At 46.5% G+C, this 14607-nt stretch overlaps 1 protein-coding gene across 1 annotated transcript; it reads left to right on the top strand.

The window, feature by feature from the left end:
- The first annotated feature begins 3729 nt into the window (after window positions 1–3729).
- On the top strand, window positions 3730–4587 carry LOC149361388 (uncharacterized). Its single transcript, XM_089568060.1, has one exon. It carries the CDS (start codon window positions 3730–3732, stop codon window positions 4585–4587), a length of 858 nt encoding a protein of 285 aa, XP_089424186.1.
- Window positions 4588–14607: the final 10020 nt, after the last annotated feature.

The following is a 14607-nucleotide window of genomic DNA, read 5'->3' as shown; positions in this document are numbered from 1 at the left end:
CTCTTTTTCTTGCGAAAACTTTCCAGTTTAAATAAGTTATGACGCAGTTTTTCGCTGTCCAAAACTTCTACATTTCGAATGTAATTTGCATGTTCATTCCTCATTTAGTATAGCTGTTTTTCGTTAAGATGTTCATGCGTTTCTAGTGTTTTTGTAGCTTTGCAATGAAGTATGGCACTTGTGCGTGTCTATAAATTACGAGCACTAAAATGAGCTACTTGTGGATTGACAAACATTCCAATGACTCACTAAATAGACTTGCACAGTAAAAAGTCAATCCCACTTGGCTATAGAGTGCTCGGACGGTGTGCTGCGGAGCAAATAAACTGAAATATTTTGGCAGATGCTTTGCTAGCAGTAAGGCGCTGTTGCCTGTGCGTTCATGTCCCTCTTCAGCTGCTCCCGAGCGCAAGCATTAATAATGGAAGTCAATTCCTGCTCCATAGTTTCTCTGCATTCCACCCGACCGGCACCTTTCTAGCACTCTAGAACTGTGACCGGCTCTGTACACATTTGGACTGTACATGTGCATAGACGTGCTTGCAGATGTTTTTTATACACAACTAAAGCCTGAATTATTTTAGTGCCTGGAAGTGCAGCCTGGCAAATGGGTGCAGTGACTCACGCTGGAGGGTTCAGAGTACACTACTCAGTTCATGATAGTATGGTTAGCCTGCCAGCAAATGAAGCTTTTCCATGGTTTGCATGTTCCAAAACCTTTATGCGCGTCACCACATTTGTTTATCTCCTAGTTATCCCCACGACAGAAGAGAAAGACGCAGTGTTCGAGAACACAAGATAAGTTTTGCTTGCATGTATCAGCATTATTAGCATGCGGACTGGTTTTCAGCGCAGGCTTTAGTCAAATGTGGCTGCCTTGGCCATGAGCCAGCTGGATGAATACAAATGCTTTCATGGATAAACAGTTCCCTTGCAAACATTTGCTTTGGTTTATAGGGACCTGTTCCTTATTTACAGCAAGTTTGGCATCAGTAACACAAGTTCCGTACTCCAAGGTGCAGGCCAATGCTGCAACACTCAATACCACATTGGCTGTTATACACACTGGCTTGTTCCATACGACTCCACACCTCAAGGTGGATATGTACAGTACCTCATCTACTTCTATGATTCCTACCCTTGGACCATGTGCTAGACTGCTGACTTACGACACGCACTTTCATTGTCACAATGAATGTGCAAGTGCGATGAGCTCACTGCTCCATGCATGTGAGGTGTCAAATGTCTTAGCAGCCACTGTAGACTTTACCGAAGCGGTTGTGCATTGAGCGCTACTCCACTTCAAATCATCTTAAGGCTCAGTTACACATATGACACCTCCGCAATGGCAGCCTGTGCAATATTTATTTGTATTATTTGTTTCATTTCTTGTCAAGGATATGCACACTCTGATGTGCTTTGACTTGTTTTGTTATCTTTGCCTAAGAGTTCAAAGAGTTTAGAGCCTTTCTCTGCAACGCTACAGGTCGTAATGCTTTGAGATGCTGTGGGAGTAGCTGCTTTAACCAGCATATTTTGCGTCGTCATTACATTGTTCCGACCAACATGTATCACTCTTAATGTTCTGAATGCTGCAGGGATGAGAATTATGTTTATAATGTGGGCAAGTGCCTTACTCCTTGTATCCGAGACAGATTTGGAATGGTGGTCATTTTAGACGTTTCTGCAGTTGAGCTGCTATATCTCGTTTGATTTCATTTTTATTTGTGTTAAGTGCGCTGCTTCCTTACAGTAGCCTCTTTGTGTTTTATTTCGACCAACTTCCGCTTTTCGTGGGCTCACTCATGTACGGAGTTTTACTTTCCGACCAAGTGGAAATGCTGTTTTGATTTAAAACAACCCAGCAAACCACAAACCTCCCATAGATGTCCAGATTAAGTCTGAATGTCTATGTACCAAAGCAAAATCTCTCACCCGTCTTATCTACCAACCTTTTTTCGTGGAAAAGCTGGAGACGTACCCACGACATTATATCTGCCTTAACCTAGGCTCCTCGTAGATATTACTTGTCACCTCCTGGGTATGTAAGTGAGATATATAATTTAAGAATTCCATATTTTTCAACAGTTCGATATTTCGTGTTGCCTTACTGCATGTAAAGTTGGAAATCGCTGTTGACTACAAATCGGAGGCATGACCAGCGCTGCCTGTGTTTTAGTGTTTTTTCGTGCTCGCTTCACGGCAACATTTTCCTACCTAGAAAGAAGAAAAATACGGGAAGTAGTAAAGACAAATCTGAATGTACACGCATTAAGTTTCTGACTCAACTGTACGCAGTTGGTTTGAAATGCCAGTCACTTTGGTCAGGATTCGCATTGTTATTTCATTACTATTCTTACATTTAATTTATTCCTTGTGCTACAGCCCGCAAGCTATCTCAAGCACACTGAAAAGTGACGACACACTAAAAAACTTTCTTGTTATTTAGCAGCCAGGTCTATATAATAACCATTTTTTATCATTAAGAATGTTTTATTCAACTTATCCAACTATTTAAGGTACAAAAATTGGTTCAGTTCAATTTTTGGGAGTTAAATTTTCTAAAAAATGTGTTAAATCTGCTAATCGCGCTAGCAATGATAACTAACTATTGGAATGTTGAACTGAGGAAAGCTTAGGCATTTGTGTAGCTGAATGTGTGGCCTCGTATTTCATGAGAATAAACTTCTTGAGTCCCGCTTTTTTTCATCATGCCAACACTGTAATCACGTCCACTGCCGGCCAAAAGTTTCTCCAGTTAACCCTGTGCCAGCAGCGGCCCCCTTATCCCAGCAAACTTCCGAACCTCATCTGCCCACCTGCACTGATCCTCTCTGCTGTGCTTGCATTCTCTCTGAATCCAGCCCGTTACTCTAATGATAATATGTTATCTTGCCTTCATGCTACATGCGCTGCCGATATGCCTGTTCTGGGCCGCGGACAGGTGGCGGCGGGGAAAGCGGGATGAATTGTCTACGCCGCCATCGGGTTGTAGTTCGTATCGTATTTTATTATAAATAGCGCAAAGGTGGGCTCGGAGACTGTGCCACAGCGCAGTTCGCTAACCGCTTCCCTTTCGCCATGCAGATCATCATCTGTCTAATCAGCAACCTGCTGATTCCCGCCCTGGCTTGTGTATCTCCGGGTGCCTCGTCAGGACGGGTCTTCCACTGCCACGAAGATGGGGCGGCCATATGCCACCCCTTCCCCGGTTTCAACTCATCGCCATTTCCGTCAATCTTATTCCTGGAACCTGAGATGCCTGTCCTCGAACAACCCTGGAAAGCCTCATCGCTATCAAGAGCAGCCAATCCGCCAGCTATAAATGAGGAGCCACCGTGGACGCAGTTTTGTGGGCTCGGAGACTGTGCCACAGCACAGTTCGCTAACCGCTTCCCTTTCGCCATGCAGATCATCATCTGTCTAATCAGCAACCTGCTGATTCCCGCCCTGGCTTGTGTATCTCCGGGTGCCTCGTCAGGACGGGCCTTCCACTGCCACGAAGATGGGGCGGCCATATGCCACCCCTTCCCCGGTTTCAACTCATCGCCATTTCCGTCAATCTTATTCCTGGAACCTGAGATGCCTGTCCTCGAACAACCCTGGAAAGCCTCATCGCTATCAAGAGCAGCCAATCCGCCAGCTATAAATGAGGAGCCACCGTCGACGCAGTTTTGTGGGCTCGGAGACTGTGCCACAGAGCAGTTCACTAACCGCTTCCCTTTCGCCATGCAGGTCAGTCAAACATACGCACTCTATGCTAAAAAATCGAGCAATTACTTCTTGGTACAGCTCCCGAGCCCACAGTGTTGTGTCGCAATTGCTTCTGAATGTGCCCATGTTGTCCGCCTGTTACTAACCCTATCCGGTGATGTAGAAACAAATCCTGGCCCTGCTAACCTAGACACTGTCCTGACCGAATTGCAAACACTAACCGCAGGCCAAGCGCTACTTGTAGAAGAGATAAAGGATCTTAAAGTACAGCTGACAACAACAGACAAAACAATAAACGACCTTAACAACCGCATGATCGATTTAGAGGCCCACTATCACACCCTCATGCCCCTACGCCAAGACATAGAAACCCTGCAAGTGACCTCAACTGAAACAACTCACCTTGTTTCAGAGCTAGAGGCTCGCATTGATGATGCTGAAAACCGATCACGCCGTTGTAATCTGATCTTCTACGGAATCCCTGACACCACTACTAATGAGACATATGCTCAGTCTGAGGAACTAGTCATCCAGATTTGTCATGAAAACTTACAAACTGATATTAACCCCGCAAACATAGAACGGGCACATCGTTTAGGGAAACATTCAGAGGACCGGAATCGCCCAATAATAGTAAAGTTCATGCACTGGAAAACTAAAGACGCTCTTCTATCAAAAGGCCGAATGCTGAAAGGAACAAAATTCAGTATAGGCGAAGAATTCACTCGCCCCGTCCAGAAAGCAAGAAAACATCTGCTGGCATTCGCTAAATCCAAATCAGTAGCTTACTCTCTACGTTACAAAACCTTGTGCATCGGCCCAAAACGGTGCATTTTCGACGAAGCTTCGAACAGTGTCACAGAAATTCAGTAGCAATCATCCCGTTTCTTAAAGGTAAAAAACAAACCAAGACCCACATCTAGATTTAACCTTTCATTATCCGTAGTTTACACCAACGTTCGCAGTTATCTTCCAAAGCGAGAGCTCGTGTCCAACATCATATCATCAACAGGCAGCAATCTGGTCATCTTAACAGAAACCTGGCTAAAAAATTACGTCACCGATACCGAAGTTTTGGCAGACCTACCTGATTTCCAAGTTTTTCGAAATGACCGCGAAGGATCAAGGGGCGGTGGTGTTCTCATAGCCGTTCATAACCAAATTTTATGTACTATGATAAATATCAAATCAAAGCTTGAAATACTCTGGTTACTATGTCGAGCATCACCAAAAACAGTGCTACTGGGAGTCTGCTACAGGCCTCCCCATCCCACACCCGACTTTTGCAACGAACTCAATAATAACTTAATTCATCTGACAACAAGCTATCCAAACGCCTCCATTCTCCTTTTCGGGGATTTTAACTTCCCAAACATTGACTGGTGCAACCTCCCATCTTCTTCAATAGCAGGTCCTGTAGAGGAAAGGAATTTCATTGACATCTGTTTGAACTTTAATTTAACACAATTAGTGTCACAACCAACGCGCGTCACGCCTGAATCCGAAAACATTCTGGATCTTATTTTGACAAGTAACCCGGATGCCCTACTTTCCGTTGCATATCTTCGAGGAATTAGTGACCATAATGTCATTCATGCTACCTTCTCATTTCCTGTAACACCAAATAAGACTCAAAAGAAAACTATAACACTTTACGAAAAAGGTAATTATGACGCGATAAATCATGAACTTGATACCTTTTTTCCCAGCTTCAAAGCTGCATGTCACACTCAAACGATCCAAGATAACTGGGCGATGTTTAAGAATAAGTTAAAAGATTTGGCTAATAAATATATACCAACTGTTAACATTCGCACCAGCCACCAAAAACCCTGGTTTACTAAATCCTTAAAAAGACTAGAAAATAAAAAAAGCGTCTCTATCGGGCGGCTAAAAACAACCCATCCCGATTGCAAACCTACTACGAAGCCGAAGATGAATATTTGACTGCGATCCGCAGCGCAAAGCGTTTATTTTATGCTACTACACTTCCAAATTTGTTGCGCAGTAACCCAAGACAGTTTTGGCAAGTAATAAACCCTCACCCACAACGCGCTATCACTCTCACCAATGATTTACAAGAAACCATTACCGATGCTGAATGTGCCGACGCTTTCAATTCCGCATTCGCCACTGTTTTCACGAAAGAAATCGAAACGCCCTCTTCTTTTCCTTATTTCAATATGGAAGGTACCATGCCAAAGATCACATTTTGTGAAGACGGAATTTCATCCATAATCCAGAAGACTAAACTGTCGTCATCATTTGGCATTAATGGTATTAACTCTAAAATTCTAAGGAACACGAGACACACGGTTACTTCATACTTGTCATTGCTGTTCTCCCAGTCACTTTCTTCAGGAACTATGCCAGATGATTGGAAAGTGGGAAAGGTCGTTCCAGTCTACAAAACAGGTAACAGAAACTCTCCATTAAATTACCGACCTATCTCCCTAACAAGCGTGCCATGCAAAATCATGGAACATGTCATCTACTCTCAAATTATTTCTTTCTTAGACTGTAACCCTTTTTTACATCCCTCGCAGCATGGGTTCCGCAAAGGTTTCTCCTGTGAAACCCAATTAGCTCTTTTTGTTCATGACTTACACACTAACATGGACACTAATGTGCAAACTGACGCAATCTATCTGGATTTTGCGAAAGCCTTTGATAAGGTGTCTCACCAGCGCTTGTTACTAAAACTTCAACTGCTAAACCTAGATCCTAATGTTATAATGTGGATAAAGGAATTCTTGTCCAATCGTACGCAAATGGTTTTAATCAACAGTAACTTATCTAGACCCCTCCCAGTAACTTCCGGCGTACCCCAAGGATCTGTCCTTGGTCCTCTGTTATTTTTAATATACATTAACGATTTACCTCAGTGTATTTCTTCTAATATACGCATGTTCGCAGACGACTGCGTCATTTACCGCACAATCAAAAACATATCTGACCAAACTGCTCTCCAGAACGATCTAATCAGCGTTTCAGACTGGTGCAACAATTCACTAATGACGCTAAATGCCAACAAATGTAAATGCATGCACTTCTCCCGCCGGCGCAGTCCCTTTTGTTTCCCTTACACAATTCTTAACACACCCCTGGAACTAGTGCAGTCTTACAAATACCTAGGTGTAACGCTCTCTCACGATTTGTCTTAGAGCACACATGTCACTAACATTATCGCCGCAGCTAACAAAACATTAGGCTTTCTGGAACGTAATCTGCGAAACGCCCCGGAACATGTCAAATTACTAGCTTATAAATCACTTGTCAGGCCAAAACTGGAATACGCGTCGCCCATTTGGAATCCGCACCAAGCATATCTCGCCGACGCATTAGAATCAGTCCAAAATCGCGCTGTTAGATTTATTCATTCATCGTACTCATATAATATCAGCGTTTCATCTCTCAAAGCAGAATCTGGTTTATCATCGCTTTTCTGTCGACGTCGCATTGCTAGCCTTTCACTGTACCACAAGTTCTTTTTTTCGTCCCTTAATCAAGCACCATACATCACAGCAGCAGCACGATTATCATATCGAACCAGCCATCCACTTCAAGTTGCGCGCCCACGTGCCCGGACCACCACCTTCACTGCTTCATTTTTTTTCCGAACCGCCAAAGACTGGAACGGCCTTCCCCACGAAATCGCTTCTACTACCTGCCCATCTTCGTTTTTGCAACTTGTATCTGACCATTTTTTAAATAACTGTTTACCATGATCCTTACTGTTTGTATAAAAACCCACCCCTTATGTAATGCCCCTACGGGGGACTTTTAAGGTAATAAACTGAACTGAACTGAAACTGCGCAGGGTGATTGCAGCGGCAAAAAAAGTAATATGCTACAATTTCAAAATTATTAACTTATTTTTCGTGCCACAGCAAGCTTGCTACTAAGTACAAAAAAGAGACGATACAAAATACGAGGGGATGCTGAAAAGTTCCTGGCTTTGCCCCCTTTCATGTCGAACTGAAAAATTAGTTGGGTATCATAAAAAAGCATGATATCTTTTTATGTAATTGTGCGAGTATCAGAGGTTTCTTGTTTTTATAACTATTTTTAATTTCTGGTAGAACGCGAGATGGCAGAGGCACACGCAAGTTTCACGCCTGTGGAGTGACGGGTCGTGATGACGTTTTTGTTTCTATAGAGAAAGTCTGCAAAGGACATTCACAGTGAGATGTCACAAACACTAGGAAAGAAGTGCCCCTCCTACAGCACTGTCAAAACCTGCGCTGCTCGTTTCAAGACTGGGCATTTCACTGTTGAAGATGAGCCCGGAAGTGGGGGCCCCACAACCTCAACAGAGCCGGCAACAAATGATTCTCTCCGTAAACTGATTCTTGAGACTTGGCGAATATCCGCCAAAGAGATAGCCCAGATACTGGACATCTCCCGGGAGCGCGTTGGGTTTATTATTACGGATATCCTAGACATGCGCATGCTTTCAGCGAAGTGGGTGTCGAAATGTTTGAACAGTGATGAGAAGGAGGCTCGAGTTGAGGCATTCAGAGCTGTTTTTACTCATTTTGATACTACAAAAGACTGTTTGAATAGATTACTGACTGAGGATGAAACATGGCTCCACATTTATGATCCAAAAACCAAGGAACAGTCAGAGGAATGGCGCTACAGTGGGTCCCCGCGACCGAAGAAATTCCTCGCCCAAAAATCGGCAAAAAAGTCATGGCCTCCAAATATTTGGGCCAATGATGGAGTTCTATTGGTAGACGACCTACCTCAAGGCTGTAGTATATGCGGAGAATATTACGCCGGCCTCCTCGACAAGCTGAAAGGGGCAATTAGGAAGAAAAACGCTGGAGAAAGCTGAGAAAAGGAATCCTTTTGCTGCAGGACAATGCATCTGCGCATTTGTTCAAAGTTGTGACTGGCAAACTGAGGGCCCTGGATTTCCAATTGGTCCACCATCCACTGTATTCATTTCACCATGGCCCCTTCTGACTACCATCTGTTTCCGAACTTGAAGAAACATCTGAAGGGTCGTCATTTCGACGACATTGCTGACGTCAAACTTGCTGCTGAAGGCTGGTTTGACGACCTGTCACATAATTTTTTTTGAAATGGACTAGAAAAGTAGAAAGAACAATGCAATAATTGCATCAGACTCAGGAGAGAATATGTTGAATAAATAGGCACTTTCAACTCTGGCTACATTCTTCCTGTGCAAAGCCAGGAACTTCTCAGCACCCCCTCGTATGTGTCAGTTTCGCACACTCCGCACGAGGCTAGGTTCAGCCATGGTGGAAGTGGTAGAGCGCACGGCGTGTGCGATTTCTCATCGTGTTCCATGGGAACGTTGTGTTTGAAGAACCTCGACAAGAATTAATTATTGCCTTATTATTGCTGGCGAGATTGTTCAACCGTTCTTTCCTTGCTGGAGCTGAAGGAAGACGGTTTGCTTGCTTTTACTACTCGGCGAAGTGGACCCGTCAGTACGAATTAGGACTACAAGTCTTTTTCACCGGCAGGAATCGTGACCTTTCCTGGTGGGTACTCAGTCTCAGTGTACTCATTGAACTGTATTTTATGCTTTTTTTGTGTTCGTAATGAAAAAATTCTAACGCATTTATCGGCACGTTATATTTTTACGCTCACTTGTTTGGCTGTTTTGCCAAACTCGCTGTGTATTGAAACAAAGGCTGGTGATGTATGCAACTGGCCTCTACTACCGAAATGTGGGCATGCGTTCGGATGGTGTGCCGAAGTGCGTGTGCAAGCACACTCCGCTCAGCACGACTGCCTCTCAGTGCTGCAAGGGCAACCTTTGACGCTTCATAGACTTGCGTCGTTAAAAGTGGCGTAAATTACTGGGTTTGTTTCTTGTGGTTGCTGTGCTATTCTCTTGTCACCTATAAAGGTGAACAATTATGCTTTCTTTTGCAGCAACCCTGACTTATCGGGCTGGGCAGAAGAGTATTGATGCCACCGCAGCTGTAAACCTGACGATTATGCCCAACGAGAAGATTCAGTGAAAGCGCCGAGCGCAAGAAAACACTGACGCATTCGGAAGTCATCTGCAGTATTTTTTACTCCCGTGATGTCCATGTACTCCCTTACTCAACTGTATTTGAGCTAGCTGGAATGCTTGGACGTCCCGACGACTCCATAGGGAAGTCTGTGGCTGGGATGCAGTAGGTCTCCGTTCCATCTGGAATTGTACAAGGGGTCAGCTGCATCTCGTTCCAGTCCCAACTGGTTTAAGGAACAAATTTCCAGTTGCAACAACTGGAAATGTGTCCCTTAAAACAGTTACACTGGAACCAGTTAGAAATTTTCACCTGGGTATTGATCTATGTATAGTCATATTCTCTTTATATAGACGTCTATATAGACATTATGATTTTGGGTATACGAAGACGCTTTTGATATATCAATAAATGTTGTTCCAAAATGTTTCTAAAATAAAAACATTGTGTTCTTTCATTGTGTCAATAATTGATGTCAGCTGGACAGAGACAAGGGCCTCCACCCGAAGATTTTCAGCGAAGACGAGACCGACGACCAACTGACCCGACGAGCCCACCGACAGAGCCAGCGACTGGCTTGTACTGAAATCCCAGTAACCGCCGATAATTGGGAAATAACAGCACTGGTGGATAATGGCGCTGACTTTTCTGCGATAAGCAGCCGGCTAGCCACGAACCTCAGAAAGGTTTTGACACCTTGGACTGGGCCGCAGAACCTCACAGCCGGCGGCCATGTTGTGACGCCGACCGGCGTCTGCAGTGTGCAAATTCAGATCCGCGGCGTCACTTTCCCCGGCTGCTTTGCTGTGCTTCCTGTGTGCTCTAAAGATCTGATGCTCGGTTTAGATTTCCTCCGAGAATATGGGGCAGTCATCGACTTAAAGGAGCTGATTCTCTCGTTTGCTTCACACCGCACTGTTGTCGATGAACCCCAGCAACGCAGGACTAAGTTGCGGGTGTGCGATGATGACGTAGCGATTCCGTCGATAACCAGAATGTTAGTAACTGTGCAGTGCGATGACAGCGCCGGCACTCCTGGAATCGCTGAAGCCAACATCTCGCTGCTCCTGGGTTGGAAAGTGTGTGTAGCTCGCGGGACTATAGAATTGAACAATAAGCGAGCCGAGCTTTTGATAACAAATTTCGGTTGTGAACCCCAACGTTTAGCGGCCAACACAACGATTGCTTATTTTGAAGAACTCGGGGAATTCGCCTGAGAGTACGTGTTGACCGGAACTACGAAATCAGTAGAATGAACGAATGCTCCGGTTAAACTGGACGTGAACCCGAATCTCCTGCCTAGGCAAAAATGCAAGCTGCAGACTGTCATTGACTCTTTCCGAGACTGTTTTGCCTCAACCTCCAGAGCTAGAGAAACGCCGATAAGAAAACATCGAATATTAGTTGACGAAAGCCAGAGACCATTACGCCTGTCGCCGTAGCGGATATCTTCAAACGAACGAGATGCAATTCGAAGGTAAATTCAAGAAATGCTCCAGGACGACACGATACAGCCATCGAAGAGCCCGTCGTCTTCGCCTGTGCTCCTAGTTTCAAAGAAATATGGGACCCTACGGTTTTATGTTGATTACTGGCGTCTCAACAAAGTAATTAAGGAAGATGTTCATCCTTTCCCGCGCATTGAACACTCCCTAGACCGGCTGCGCCACGCTAAATACTTTTCATCTCTCGGTTTACGCAGTGGCTACTGGCAAATAGAGGTGGACGAACGTGATCGACAGAACACCGCGTTTATTATCCCGGACGGTTTGTACGAATTCCGGGTACTCCTCTTCGGTCTATGCTCAGCTCTGGCAACTTTCCAACAGGTGATCGACACTGTGCTTTCTGACCTCAAATGGAAGTCCTGCCTCGTGTACCTGGATGATGTTGTCATCTTCTCCGATACTTTCGAAGAACACCTCAGCGCGATGTTTTCGAAGCGGTCCGTTCAGCCAGTCTCTCCCTTAAGCCAGAAAAATGTCACTTCGCTTTCGAGGAGCTGAAGTATTTGGGCCACATTGTGAGCGCCAAGGGCGTCAGCCCAGACCCCTACCAGACTGCCTCCGTTCCTTCTTTTCCCACTCCTGCACACAAGCGAAGTGTGCGCCGTTTTCTGGGTCTTTGCGCCTATTATCGGCGTTCTGAGAACTTCTCCCGAATAGCTGAGCCTCTTACCCGCCTCACCAAAAAAACGCCCCGTTCTTCTGGGGTCGGGAGCAACAACGTGCTTTCGAAGAGCTACGCACAGGTCTTCAAAGCACACCCATAATTGGGCACATAGATGAGGCAGCTGACACAGAACTGCACACAGACGCGAGTAACGTTGGCCTTGGCGCGGTCCTTGTACAGTGGCAGAATGGTGTCGAACGTGTAATCGCTTACGCAAGTCGCATGTTATCACGATCTGAGGTGAACTATTCCACCACCGAAAAAGAATGCCTAGGTATTGTGCGCGCAGTAATGAAATTCCGAGCCTATTTGTATGGCCGCCATTTCTGAGTGGTTAGCGACCACCACTCGCTGTATTGGTTGTATTGCGACTCGCACGCTGAATCCTCCGACTGCAAGAATTTGATGTCACCATCGTGCCTAAATCAGGGCAAGAACACAGTGATGCAGATTGTTTGTCACGTGCCCCACTTCCAACCAACTGCGCGGACCTTGACGACGATTCCCTTTTTCTTGGGGCCATCTCCGCGTCCGGCCTGGCTCAACGACAACGAGACGACATTTAATTACGGTTCTGATTGACTATCTTGAACGAAGCGTTCAGACTCCGCCGTGCATCTTTTCACGCGGCCTGTCATCATTCTGTTTACGAGACGGCATCCTGTACAAAAAAAAACAAAACACTGTGGGCCGATGGAGGCTGTCTATCTGCTCGTTGTACGTAATGCCTTTCGCGATGAAGTCTTGCACGCGTGTCACGATGACCCTTCCTCTGGTCACTTTGGTTCGTCCCGAACGTTGGCACGCAAACGGCATAAGTTTTACTGGCCCAAGCTCGCGGCGGTTGTGAAATGCTACGTCAGAATTTACCGTGAGTGTCCACACCGCAAGACGTCCTCGAATAAGTCGGCCGGACTACTGCAGCCTATTGATCCACCACAAATTCCTTCTTACAGGTCGGCATGACTTGCTCGGCCCCTTTCCGGAGTCTTCGCTGCGTAACCGGTACATTGTGATCGCCGCCCACTACCTAAGTCGATACTGTGGAACAGCTGCGGAAATTGCCACCTTCTTCATGCACAACATCGTGCTTCGTCATGGCGCACCCACAGTCGTTATAACTGACAGAGGAACGGCCTTTACCTCGGCGCTGACATAGGAAGTTAGGCGACTCAGCGTTACCACTCACGGACGAACAACAGCTTATCGCCCGCAAACTAATGGACTGACTGAGCGATTAAATAAGACGATCGCCGACATGATTTCCATGTATGTCGACGAGGACCACCGCAACTGGGATGCAGTATTCCCTTATGTTACCACGCCCTCTAGCAGCTCACTCTTCTCTAGCCTCTCTTTCTTTACTAAGGTCTTCAGCGTGCGCACCCGTCGCGATGGTGATCGGCCAGAACTGCCTCATGGAATTCGGCAACGTCGATGTCCATCCCACACTCGCCGTGCTGTCCGACCACAACACGCTGCGGCTTGAAAACTTCGTCGGACAGAGTCCCCACGCCTCGGTGTCGGAAACGCTCAACGACCGCGTGCTCCTCAAACTGGAAGTAGCCAATGTCCAGACGACTGACCGCCCATATTGTCCAGCTGTCCGCTTATAAGATGATTGTGTTAGTGCCTCTCCCTCCTCGCGTACGAGATCAAGACGACCGACAAGGCTGATTCCGCGCCCCTCCCCGACAACTGCTTTATGCACCAGGACTACTGCGCCTCAGAACGGGCCCTCCATGAACAGCAGGTGTTCATGCCTCAAAATCTCGCGCCCGGGAACGCGGCTGTCGGCCCGCACGACCTGCCGCGCCGAGGGCGGCGCTTTCCGGAGGGGGGAGGGGGAGCAATGCCACATTCCTGTGCATTCTCGTGGCGCCGCCTCCCGGCCGAACTGCCTTAACTGCTATTCTGGCTAGCCTTACCCATGGTGGCCACGACCTGTCGGCTTGGTGCCCTGCATGCCACGAAGCTTTTGCAACGCTGCGCCAGCTCCTCACCCCTCCTCCGATCTTGCGCCATTTCGAGCCTTCCGCGCCTAAAGAACTGCACACTGACGCCAGCGGCATTGGTCTCGGTGCCGTACTAGCTCAGCACAAACCTGGTTTCAATGAGTACGTGGTTGCTTACGCCAGCCGTGCGCTCACAAAAGCGGAGAATAATTATTCCGTCATAGAAAAAGAATGTATGGCGATTATTTGGGCGATCACAAAATTTCGTCCTTACATATATGGGCGCCCGTTCGATGTCATTACCGATCACCATGCCTTTTGTTGGCTGTCGTCACTCAAAGATCCATCTGGCCGCCTCGCTCGTTGGGCTCTGCGTTTACAAGATCACGACATATTGGTAATTTATCGTTCTGGTCGTAAACACTCCGACGCCGACGCTCTCTCGCGCTCCCCTCTGACCTCTGAGCCTGACCCACCATCTATTTCCGGCCTCACACCTTCTCTTGACACTATTGATATGGCTTCTGAGCTGCGCAAGGGTCCTTGGATTACTTCTCTTCTGGGTTTCCTAGCAAACCGCTCAGCGCACCTCCCTTCTAGAGCGCTCCGTCGTCAAGCCCATCACTTTGTCCTGCGTGACCAGCTGCTGTACCGTCGGATCTACTTCCCCAATGGTCACGAATGACTGCTCGTGATTCCAAGGCATCTCTGCTCCGCCATTTGTGCCAGTTATCATGATGACCCGCAATGCGGTCATGCCGGTCTGCTAA

This window comes from Amblyomma mixtum, chromosome 2 (genome assembly GCF_055824585.1).
Source record: "Amblyomma mixtum isolate Tamu chromosome 2, ASM5582458v1, whole genome shotgun sequence".
NCBI lineage: Eukaryota > Metazoa > Arthropoda > Arachnida > Ixodida > Ixodidae > Amblyomma > Amblyomma mixtum.
This window is presented reverse-complemented; position numbering and strand designations above follow the sequence as displayed.

What these genes read in the sequence shown, in the direction of transcription:
- LOC149361388 (XM_089568060.1), top strand. Translation starts at nt 3,730, where the DNA reads ATGCAGGTCAGTCAAACATACGCACTCTATGCTAAAAAATCGAGCAAT.